The sequence below is a fragment of the Cyprinodon tularosa genome, unplaced genomic scaffold (genome assembly GCF_016077235.1).
Source record: "Cyprinodon tularosa strain WSP-4 unplaced genomic scaffold, ASM1607723v1 ctg76, whole genome shotgun sequence".
In the NCBI taxonomy this organism is placed as follows: Eukaryota; Metazoa; Chordata; class Actinopteri; order Cyprinodontiformes; family Cyprinodontidae; genus Cyprinodon; species Cyprinodon tularosa.
This window is the reverse complement of record NW_024039518.1, coordinates 3,237,540-3,248,030: the sequence shown is the minus strand read 5'-3', so window position 1 is coordinate 3,248,030 and position 10,491 is coordinate 3,237,540. Positions and strand designations below refer to the sequence as shown.

The 10,491-nt window shown below is 37.3% G+C and overlaps 1 protein-coding gene across 1 annotated transcript; it reads right to left on the bottom strand.

Moving 5' to 3' along the window:
* Positions 1-962: 962 nt before the first annotated feature.
* zgc:101810 (uncharacterized protein LOC493612 homolog) lies at positions 963-9,444 on the bottom strand. The gene is made up of 9 exons (XM_038270424.1): positions 9,260-9,444; positions 8,376-8,486; positions 7,049-7,207; positions 3,663-3,792; positions 3,403-3,539; positions 3,172-3,321; positions 2,935-3,080; positions 2,719-2,851; positions 963-1,185 (listed from the first exon to the last, which is right to left on the bottom strand). Exons 1-9 carry the CDS (start codon positions 9,305-9,307, stop codon positions 1,015-1,017), a joined length of 1,185 nt encoding a protein of 394 aa, XP_038126352.1. The 5' UTR covers positions 9,308-9,444; the 3' UTR covers positions 963-1,014.
* Between the last annotated feature and the right edge of the window lie 1,047 nt (positions 9,445-10,491).

Sequence of the window (10,491 nt, the reverse complement as noted above, 5' to 3'; positions counted from 1 at the left end):
CCTCATCACCAGCTTCTGGGACTCCTGCTGCAAGTCATCAATGCCAACGGACTGTTTGACTCTCTCTTTGATGCTCTAAGATATATATATATAAATATATATATATATATATATATATATATATATATATATATATATATATATATATATATATATATATATATATATATATATATATATATATATATATATATATATATATATATATCATATTGTGAATTCAAAACTAAGTTGAAATAGTTTGGTTTGTTGTGTGGATATGAAAGTGTCAGATCTGCAACATAACTGGCGTTTTTAATCCAGCTGAAAAGGTTTGTTTTTGAGAGCTATGATGTGAACATTGTTGCATGCTTTCTCATTCAAAGTGAAGGTTGACCTCTGTATGTATGCGTGTGGGCGTGTTGATGTGAGGGAGTGTGTGTGAAGCATGTGTTTTCTGTGAGAGCTCACCGATTCTTTTCAATGTAAAGAACACACATGACTGTATTTTGTCAGGTAATGCAGTAACGCAATAAAAATTGCAATATCTGTACCAGTGGCATGTGCTTCCAGTTTTGCTGTGAAGAAGGACTGTGTCCTTGAACAGATTTACCACTAGATGACAGCAAATCTTTTTTTTTTTTTTTGGCTTTAACAAGTTTGTTTTTAGCTGAGGGTTTCCTTTAAAGATATTACAGATTTAAAATCGAGTCATTGGACACAGCATAGCCTTTTCATGTGCTTTAAAATTTATTTGCACCTCATTCAAATGACACCTGCTCAGACACTAGTGACAACACTGAAATAACCAGCAACATGTGGGGGTTTTAGAGAAAAACAAGATCAAATGAAAATTTCCTATCTAAATTAAAATGTTATTGTACAGATATACTTTTTCAAATGGGCAGAAATGGAATCAAATCTTGATCACATAGGGAGATTAAAACCTGATTAAAACAATGTCAGAAATAAAACCAACAGAGTGTGAATGATAAAATCTCAGCTAATTAGCTCATGCTGTTGTTTATTATTGTTTCATCTGATTCCTCCTCCCAGCTTTTGCAGCACCCCCAGACCCTTCTCATTGTACTCCTCCCGACTCAGCCAGAAGGTATCCTTGTCTTTCATGATGTTGGCCAGCACAGCTCCTCCCAGGAACACCATGTGCTTGCGTCTGGGCGGATCCTCGATTCGGATCTTGAATTTCTGGAGAAGTGTACGGAGAAAGTGAAGTGAGGAAACAGTATGAAAACAGAACACATGCAACCTCAAAATTCATTTTAATATTTTAGAGGTCCAATTATGCTTTAGGTTTATTTTTTTCAAAGATGCTCCCATAATATTCCACCGATATCCTGAGAATGAAAAGCCATTTAGGTTCTATTTCAGAAAAGCATTGCCTACCCATGACACTTCCACCTCTATGTTTCACAGCTGGCCTGGTATAAAGTTATTTTCTCGTAAGTTTGTATTTAGTTTATGCCAAAATTATCCAATCTTATCTGCTTTTATCAAGACAAAATAGTTTTAAAAAATTTGATCTTTATCTACAATCCTATAGACAATTATAGAAATAATGCAGATTAATCCGAGAATATTTGTTAGAAAAACACAGTGTCTAACTTTTTAACATTATATTAGAACATTTAAACCTTTTATTTACCACATATGTAGATCTAACTAATACAGCCAAATTTGTTTCTTAAAAGCACTGTATTAGCCCTTAATTTGAGGAGGTAAATTACACAATCTGCCATTAGATTTGATATTTTTGCTCATAAAATAAGTTAAAATATTATTAACTTCAAAAAGGGTAAGGGGGTTCTTATTTTAAATATAAATCATCACAGCAAAAACTTATCTGAAAATGTAAAGGTACTAAACAATGTGAACTACCAAGTGATTGAGTATTTTTGCCCTTAAAATAAGATGATTAGATATTGTGCACTTGGAATAAGTAAATTGGATTGTTTATTTCTTATTTTAAACAAAATTCCTCTTATTCAATTGGCAAATAAAAAAAATAAAAAATCTACTTATTTGATAGATGTTGTTTTGTAGAGAGTACCTTATGTACCTTATGGGGTGTTGTTTGTAAAGTTATGCAGTCAACAATTAGGAGCAATATTTATGGATATTTAGCACATTTTAAGAGAAAAATAACGGTTATTTTTTCCAAGTCATTATTTTCATTATTTATGTAATTCATAAATTTATAGAAATCAAAGTTCCAAACTAAATATTTAGATTGTCAGTTAAAAAAATTGTCAGCAAGCTAAATATTAAATTTCCAAACTAAATATTTATCATTTTAACTAAATATTTATTATTTTAACTAAATATTTATTTTCCAAACTAGATACTTAGTTTTTTAAATAAATATGTAGTTTCCAAATTAAATATTTAGCTTGTTAAATAAAAATTTAGAAAACTAAATATTTATTTGCAAACTAAATATTGGCCAAACTAAGTATTCATTTCAAAAAATGTAATATTTAGTTAAAATAATGAATATTTAGCTTGTATCTTTTTTATAAATACATGAATGACATAATGAAAAACTGACTTGGAAAAAATAATCCCCTTATTTTTCGTTTACAACAAAATAACCAAAAATATTTCTCTCAATTTTTGACTGTGTAACTTTACAAATAGCACCCTATACTGTATGTATAAGGCCATGAATTAACAATTTGAAAATCAATATTTAAAATTAAATGATACTCTTTGAAGGCTTACAGATAGTTTCTGTGTGTCTCCATCAAGCACCCTCTCCAGGTAGAGTTGCTTGATTTCTCTTTCGAGTCTGGATGGAAGGCCTGGGTACATGGTGCTCCCGCCTGATAGAACGATGTGCTTGTAGAAGTCAGCCCTGCTCAGGAAAATACAGTAGAAACATGTCACTATTATGTTTAATACTGGTTTATTAAAGTGAACTAGAGGGGAAACTTTGACCTCAGGTCAATGTCTGCAGCCTGGATAGTATTAAAGAGCAGTTCAGCCACGCCGGCTCCTTCCACATTGATAAGATGAGGCTGGAAAAGAGCTTCTGGGGCCCCAAATCGTTCCCCACCGACATTCACCTGCCTTCCATCTGGGAGCTGCACCAAAGTTATGGATCAATAAAATCATTAGGAATATCTAGAACAGGATCAAATAAAAAACTTCCTTGGAGGTTTCTCCTAAACGTACCATGTAGGACTCTACCAGGTAGGTGGTCTCCAGGGCCAGGCGCTGCTCTTGTTCGATGTTGTATCCCACGTAGCAGAGCTGCTCCTTCAACATTCTCACAGTCTCAAAGTCAGCCGAGTGATTGAAGGCGTAGCCGCGCAGCAGCAGGAGCTAGTGGGAAAATAAAACATCAGTTTTTTTAATCAAACTTTTAACGTTTATGAGGGATTGAAGTTTATTTTTTCTCCTCACTTTAATGAGGTAGCGAGTGATGTCACGTCCTGCGATGTCCAACCTGCGCGTGAGATGGGGTAGAGAAAACCCCTCGTAGACAGGACAGATGTGGGTGACGCCATCTCCTGAGTCTACAACCACGCCAGTAAGCAAACCTGAACAAACAGAGGATTTTTAAAATCCTAAAGAAAACAGACCCATTGATTGATTGATGAGTCAAAACGTAAAACATCAATTTAGAGTGTGGCCTTGGAAGCAGCAAGTCGATGTGACCTTACCCTGGGCATACAGGGTGAGCACAGCCTGAATCGCCACGTAGATACCATGGAACTGGTATTTTTCAAACATGACCTCAGCGATTTTCTCTCGATTCTTGGTGGGGTTCATGGGCGGCTCAGTCAGTAAGATCTTCAAAAGAAAATATATTTATGAAGATGAGCAGAGTTGATTGGCTTTATTGATCTCACAGTAGAGAAATGAACTCGTTACATCAGCTCAAATATATACATGTCGTGGGAAAAAAGTAATCAAATATTTACCCTAGTTAAATAAACAGATATCGATGGATTTCACTCAGCCAGTACTTTATTTTCATATCTTTGGAAAGAGAGAACAGTTCATCATACAGCCCTTATGGCAGTGTATTCAGCCCTGTTTTGCCTGAGCAGCGTATGTTCCCCCTTACTTACAGCAATGGAAAGTAGTTAGAGTCAAAACAAATTACGGACACTCTGCTTAACAGTAACATGTTATGAATAAACCTTGAGAAAGAATCTGGCTTGTTTTGGGAAAAAGCTATGTCGGGTCTACAAACATCCTCACTCAGAGAATTGTGTGGCCTTGCAGGTGAAACAGGCTGAGTGAAAGCGTTTATAGTGAGTAAATAGGGTATTAACGTGTATTTATATAGATGGACATTTATGTTTTTATATGTATATATATACTTATTGCAGTGGTTGTCAAATATAGAGAAACAGGTTATTGCACAGGGTATCAAATGGTAAATTGCACATAGTACATTGCAAAGTTATTGCCGTTGTAGTGTCGCATTGTAGAATTTGGTTGCAGCAGGGATGAATGACCTGCGGTAGAGCTCCTTTTTGTAAACAGTATGTAAGAGTATTTCAATAAAGGAGCTGCTCAGCTCCTCTACAGTCTGGAGGAGAGGGTGGAAGGTGTTGTCCATGATGGATGTAAGCTTGGACCGCACCCTCATCTCAGCCATTTTACTCCACTGAGTCCAGAGTGCAGCCTAGGACGGATGCGGCCTTTAAATGTGAATTTAAGACTAGAAACAATGCAGAGGTATAGTCAGCGGTAGAGACCTAGAATGAGTTCTCTTAATGCTGAGAGTTCTCTAAAAATAGAATATGTTTAAATTGTTCTTTGATTTGTAAAGAGTTTACCAAATCCATTGTCTTTTGTTTGTCCATAGCTGTAAAGACATTAAACCTGAGATGCATATGAAACATGCAGATCAACATATTCTCATTATCAGTTCGTATGAAATCGTACGAAAAGTTATGCACAGTATTTCGTACGTTTTGGACGTCTTCCCTCGAAAATACAGATCAGTGCGCATGCGCAGGCAGACAGACGAAAAAAGCAGATCCGCGGACGGACGTAAAACTGGGAAAAACTGTGCAATAATCACTTCTTCAGGTCTCTAACTAGGTTGCTTGCTGTTTTGTATCTTAGGGTTAGGGTCAGGGTTAGGGTTAATTGTATGTTAAATTCTATGTTATTTAATGGTGCGTAAGATGCGCATGCACAAGGATATCTTTTCTCGAGGCAAGACATAAAAATACGACGAAATGTGACGAAAAAAAACGTTTAAAACCTACGAAATTACGGTGCATAACTTTTGGTACAATTTCATACGAACTAATAATGAGAATACACTGTGCAGATACGTGAGCTTTTCTAATTCTATAACATCAAATGCTGAATGTTTTTTCCTTAATTTTAAATAATGATTCAACTAGGATTCTGTTTAGTATCAGTTGAATTCATTTAGATTAATTAATTAATTAAAACTATTTCAGTCATGCATTTTTCAGGCCTAGCAATAAATGAACCAGGCTTCTAAGAATCTCTAAATAATCATTGATTCTATCATAATGTTGATGCTCAAATTAAACTGCTGCACTTTTATTGGTTAATCCAGGCTCAATTCAGTTCAGTTTATTTCTATAGCGCCAATTCACGACACATGTCATCTCAAGGCACTTTCCAGTTCACCAGGTCATACAGTTAAATTGATTCAAAGTTTTCTATCTTAGGAAAACCGGTTGATTGCATCGACTCATTGACTTGAATGCAATCCCTCACACTAAGCATGCTTGTAGCGACAGTGGAGAGGAAAAACTCCCTTTTGAACAGGAAGAAACATCCAATAGAACCAGGCTCAGTGTGAGCAGCCATTGTTGTGTATTAATCTGCACTAATCATAAGATAAAATAAAGTTAATGTTTTATAAGTTTAAAGTTGTTTTCCCAAATACTGTTATAAGAGCAATTCAATGCCAGAGAGGAGAAAAGCAGAGCAGTGAGTATGTGTAACTATTGCACCTGGCCCCAATAGGAGTGAAGTCTGCAGGACAACGCAGGGTTGAGGCCCCTTAGTGATAAGAAAGCACACTCAATAAAAATGAAATATTTGACATCTCAAGGTTGCCCAGCTCAGCAAAATTTGGCCATACAAAAAGAGTTGTTATTTTCAAGGCACACGGAGCGGTAATGGTCCCAGAAAGGGTGATGCTTTGACTAAGATACGAAGGGGGAGCAGTAGGCCAGACTGACATGGCTTGAAGCAAGGGAAAGATGTGTTCTGACATGTTTGTGACTAAACCGTCATAAGTTTCTGATTTGAATGCACCAGATGTTTTCATGGCCTGAGAGATTGCTCTCACAAGAATGAGATGTGTCTATGAATGTCACTGTGTTTTGCAGATAAATATCAATGTGACCTTTACCAAAGACTGAAATATGTTCTGAAGGGGGTTTTCCACCGATAAGAAATGTATAAAAGGGAGCTGTGTTCACCATTTGTTCAGCTTCGGCTCACCGGTGACCAGCTCAGTGTGAATGTGTTGTGTTTAGCAATAAACACACTGGACCCTGACTCAGCTGCCTCTGCCTAAATTTTTTGATCTTTGTTTGAGACTTTTTCTGCTTTTTAAGAACTTTGAATTTTTATAAAACTTAGCTTCAATTTTAAGTCGTCAAGAAGAGAATTATAGACGACACCATCTGCCGAGGCCAACTGGGGTTCAAGGAGACAGAAGCAGAGATACAAAAAGCAGCTGTTAAAGGCGGCCCCGTCCAGGAAACACCCAGCCAGGCAGAGGGGCTCCGAGCCAGCTCCCATGTCAGCGGATGAAGAAAGCACATCCAGCCAGGCACAGTCAGAGAAACAGGACTAAACTCACCAGCCTGGATTTTTGATCTGAGACTTTGATTGTTTCCAACAATTCAACAATTAAACAGCATATTACTCTCATCTGCAAAGTCTTAAATTGTTTTAATTCTAACTGTTCTACAGATCTACTGTGTAAGCTGTTAGTATTTCTAAAGAAAGTCTACAGTTTGGAACAAAAGTAGATCCACAAAAACAATTAGCAATGTTTACAGTGGCGCAAAAAGTATCTGTGTATGTTCAGCACCTTGCATTCTGAGGGGTTGATGTTGAGACGATCTGGGCCAAACGTATAATCCCAGAGGTGCAGCATGTCTTCCCAGCATCGCACCATGCCATTCTCCATGGGGTAGGACACCTCCAGCAGAGAACGGCACTCACTGGCTTCATCCCCAACCATCAGGTCCTAGTGGTGGAGGTCACAGTCACAATAAAAACACTGGAAGCATCTTTTCTCTTGTGTAAAATGTATGACTTGTTAAAATTGCACTTACTTGAAGGCTTTTTTTTGTGTTTAGAATATGTATAAATTAATAATGTCATGGTTTTGGTTCTGTTGTCCTTTAATTTGCTCCATGTGTCCTAGTTTTATTGGTTTATTTCCTATTTTCTTGTAGTTTCTAGATTTATGTTTCTCAGGTTTTTCTGTTGTTTTCCTCTGTTGCCCTCTCGTGTGTGTTCCCTTCCCCTTGACTTCCTCGTTGTCTCCTCTCACACCTGCTCTTTGTCAGCTCGTTAGCCCTGCCTTTGTCTCTGTCAGCTACTCTGCAGTCACTCCTTGTTGGTTCCTTGTTGCAGCTGGTCCTGTCGTCGCTGTTGTCTTCTCACCTCGTCTCTACCTGGCTCCTCGTGAGTGTTTTCCCCTGATGTCTCCATGGTTCTGGTCTGTGTTACATTTCTAGTTGGATTTTTGGATTTTGCCTCTGTTATTAGTATTTGCATTAAAACTACAAGAAATCACCTCAGCCTCTCTGCCTCTGCATTTGGGTCCTCTAAACCACAACCAAACCCTGACAAATAAAGCTTCGGATTTTCAACATTTCTTGGGATTTAACATGAGTAGCAAAAATTAGCATTAAATGTGCAAAAATGCGGGATATCTTTTTTTTATTTAAATTATTTTAAGTTAATGTTACTGTGATATTGAATATGTAGTTGTGTTTTTTATTTGTAGATGTGTTTAAAGATTACTTGATGTGGTTTGCACTTCAGGGCCACCATAGATAGACATAATCTGCCTCTTTAGTTTCTGCCTGCATATTTTTATTTTCTTTACAACAGCATGAAGCTCTATGATTTACAGTCACAGGTTACCTTAATGAAAAAAGACCAGGTTTATTGTTACAGCACTTAAATATAACACCTACACTTCGAGAGCAAGCTTAGCAAAAGATCTGGAAATCAATAAAATTAGATTAGCACCTCTTTATCTGTGTGCAGTTATGCTGTGCTATTACAGACTACTTTATGTTGGTACTAAAAACACAAACGTTGGTGCTTGTAATATGACTACATTTAAAGAAAATTAAAAGATATTTTATTATAACGATCTTCTTCTTTTAATCATATTTCACCTTAATCTCGATGTTTCCCACTTTGGTGTTTGACCGTATGGCTGGCCTTCCCACCAGGGCTGGGAAAATATGTTCAGGGAAGTTGGACCCAGCAAAGCCGCATTTGACGAACTGTGTAGGGAAGTGAAAAAGAAACAATAGAAGTTTATCCTAGGTGTGTAAATAAAGCTTGCACTTCTGCTTATCAACTGTAACTCAGACTTTGTGGTGCTAGTGGAAAATCCAATTGATATTTTGAAGTTAGAACGAGGAGAGGTGTAAGCATGAATCCTTTTTAAATACAAAGATAACAGCAGCATGTAAAAGCCATGAAATCAACCACTGAATGTGTTTCCTTATGTCATGGCTGCAACATGCAATTTGCCGTCTCAGCTTGTCTGTTTAGTCTTATACACATTCCTTAGCCTGAAGCAATGTAATACATTCCTAGCAAAAGAAAATAAAACATGGTGATCAAAATTTTTGTGGAAATGTTATTTACAGTTTTTTTCTTTGAAATAAGCATTTATACATCCTAGCATGTAATGTTAGTGTGCTCATTTGAAAATTTTTCTAACTCGTATACTTCTTCCTGCTTTGCCTCCAATGCACACTCCCTTCAAACCATCGCAACCATTTATGGATGTTTTTAAAAGCAGAAGTGACAAGTCCAGACTCATTGAAACAGGGGCCCGGTATGCACCAAGCCTATCGCTCTGTAGTATTTCTGCATATGTTCAAACATACAGATCTGAGCTTGAAATCAACACCTTCTATAGAAATTAAAAAGCTGTTAGAAATGCTGCACACCTTGTTCACAGGAGCAGGATAGAGGCTGTATTAAAAAAAGCAAGAATTTTTAATGATGCAATGACTGCTGTTTGAAATAGCTTAAAGCAACTCACCCCAGTTCCATTGTCACAAACCACCACCCTTCTTCCTTGGCTGTCCATGTTTTAACAAAATAGTTTAAGTTACTTCCACCTGTCTGAGCAGGAGTCAGATTCAATCTAATATTTAGGATATATATACATGAGAGCAGCTGGGATCTCAGCTGACAGGTAGACAGAAGTCTTGGATTGTGGGTGTGACTCTAAAATGTGAAAACACCCATTTTTATGGTGAGGGAGGGCGAGCAGGAGCTGAGCTTTGCTTATTTTGTTCAAACAGGAAAGATTTTGCCAAGTCAAGCTTCTACAAAAAAAACTTTCTGTCTTAGTTCAGTATTTTATTTCGCTCTCTGTTTATGTCACACAGATTATTTTTCGATTAATCAGAGTTTGATCCACCTTGGAGGGTTGTTGTTTGTGCTAGAGCTCAGGCTGGTCTCAAATAGTCGGTTAATTTAACAAAATAAAATCCTCAACCCTCCCTTTTTTGTCATGTACTCACTAGAAAGGTTGTAAGAGAATACTATTACGCCGTAAACATAATCCCAATTAAAAGTGCCATACAATTTGGAGAAGCAACTAACTCTGATTTAAGTAATACATGAATTATGAGGTGGTATTTACTATCCAATCACTTCTTGACTATTTGATCACTGTCAGTTGACTCCTATGGTGTGTTATTACATTAGTTTTAAAATAAAACAGTAGTGTTGTTGGGTTTCTTTTGTTATTTTGCAGTCAGATGCAATAAATTAGCAACTGGCTTAAAATTAGACTGATTTGTCGCATAAAAAGTACTTTTTTAAAATAATCCTTAAACAACCACATATTAAAGACATTTTTTATTAAGCCCACTCTTATTTAATCCATTCTTATGTTTAATACTCATACTTGTCATCTTCAGTTTATGTGGGACTGGGTCTTGAGAGCAGCAGTCACAGCACTCCCATCTTCCCAGGTAACTCCAACTGCTCTGCTGGGGAAGCACTCCCAGGCCAGCCAGGAGACATAGTCCCTCCAGCGTGTCCTGGGTTGTCCCCTGGGCATCCTCCTGGTGGGACATGTCTGGAAAATCTCCCAAGGGAGGAATCCTGAGGGCATCCGAATAAAGATGTCCGGGCATCTCAGCTGACTCGTCTGGATGTGGAGGAGAAGTGGCTCAACTCTGAGCCTCTCTCAGGTGACCTACTGTAACTCTTCAACCTATCTCTAATGGAGGGCCCAGCCTCGCTGTGCAGAAAGCTAAT

Coding starts and splice junctions, on each gene's coding strand:
- zgc:101810 (XM_038270424.1), bottom strand. CDS start 9,307: ATGGACAGCCAAGGAAGAAGGGTGGTGGTTTGTGACAATGGAACTGGG. Junction 3,322..3,402: donor TCACTCGCTACCTCATTAAA/GTGAGGAGAAAA, acceptor TTTTCCCACTAG/CTCCTGCTGCTGCGCGGCTA. Junction 3,081..3,171: donor ACCTGGTAGAGTCCTACATG/GTACGTTTAGGA, acceptor ACTTTGGTGCAG/CTCCCAGATGGAAGGCAGGT.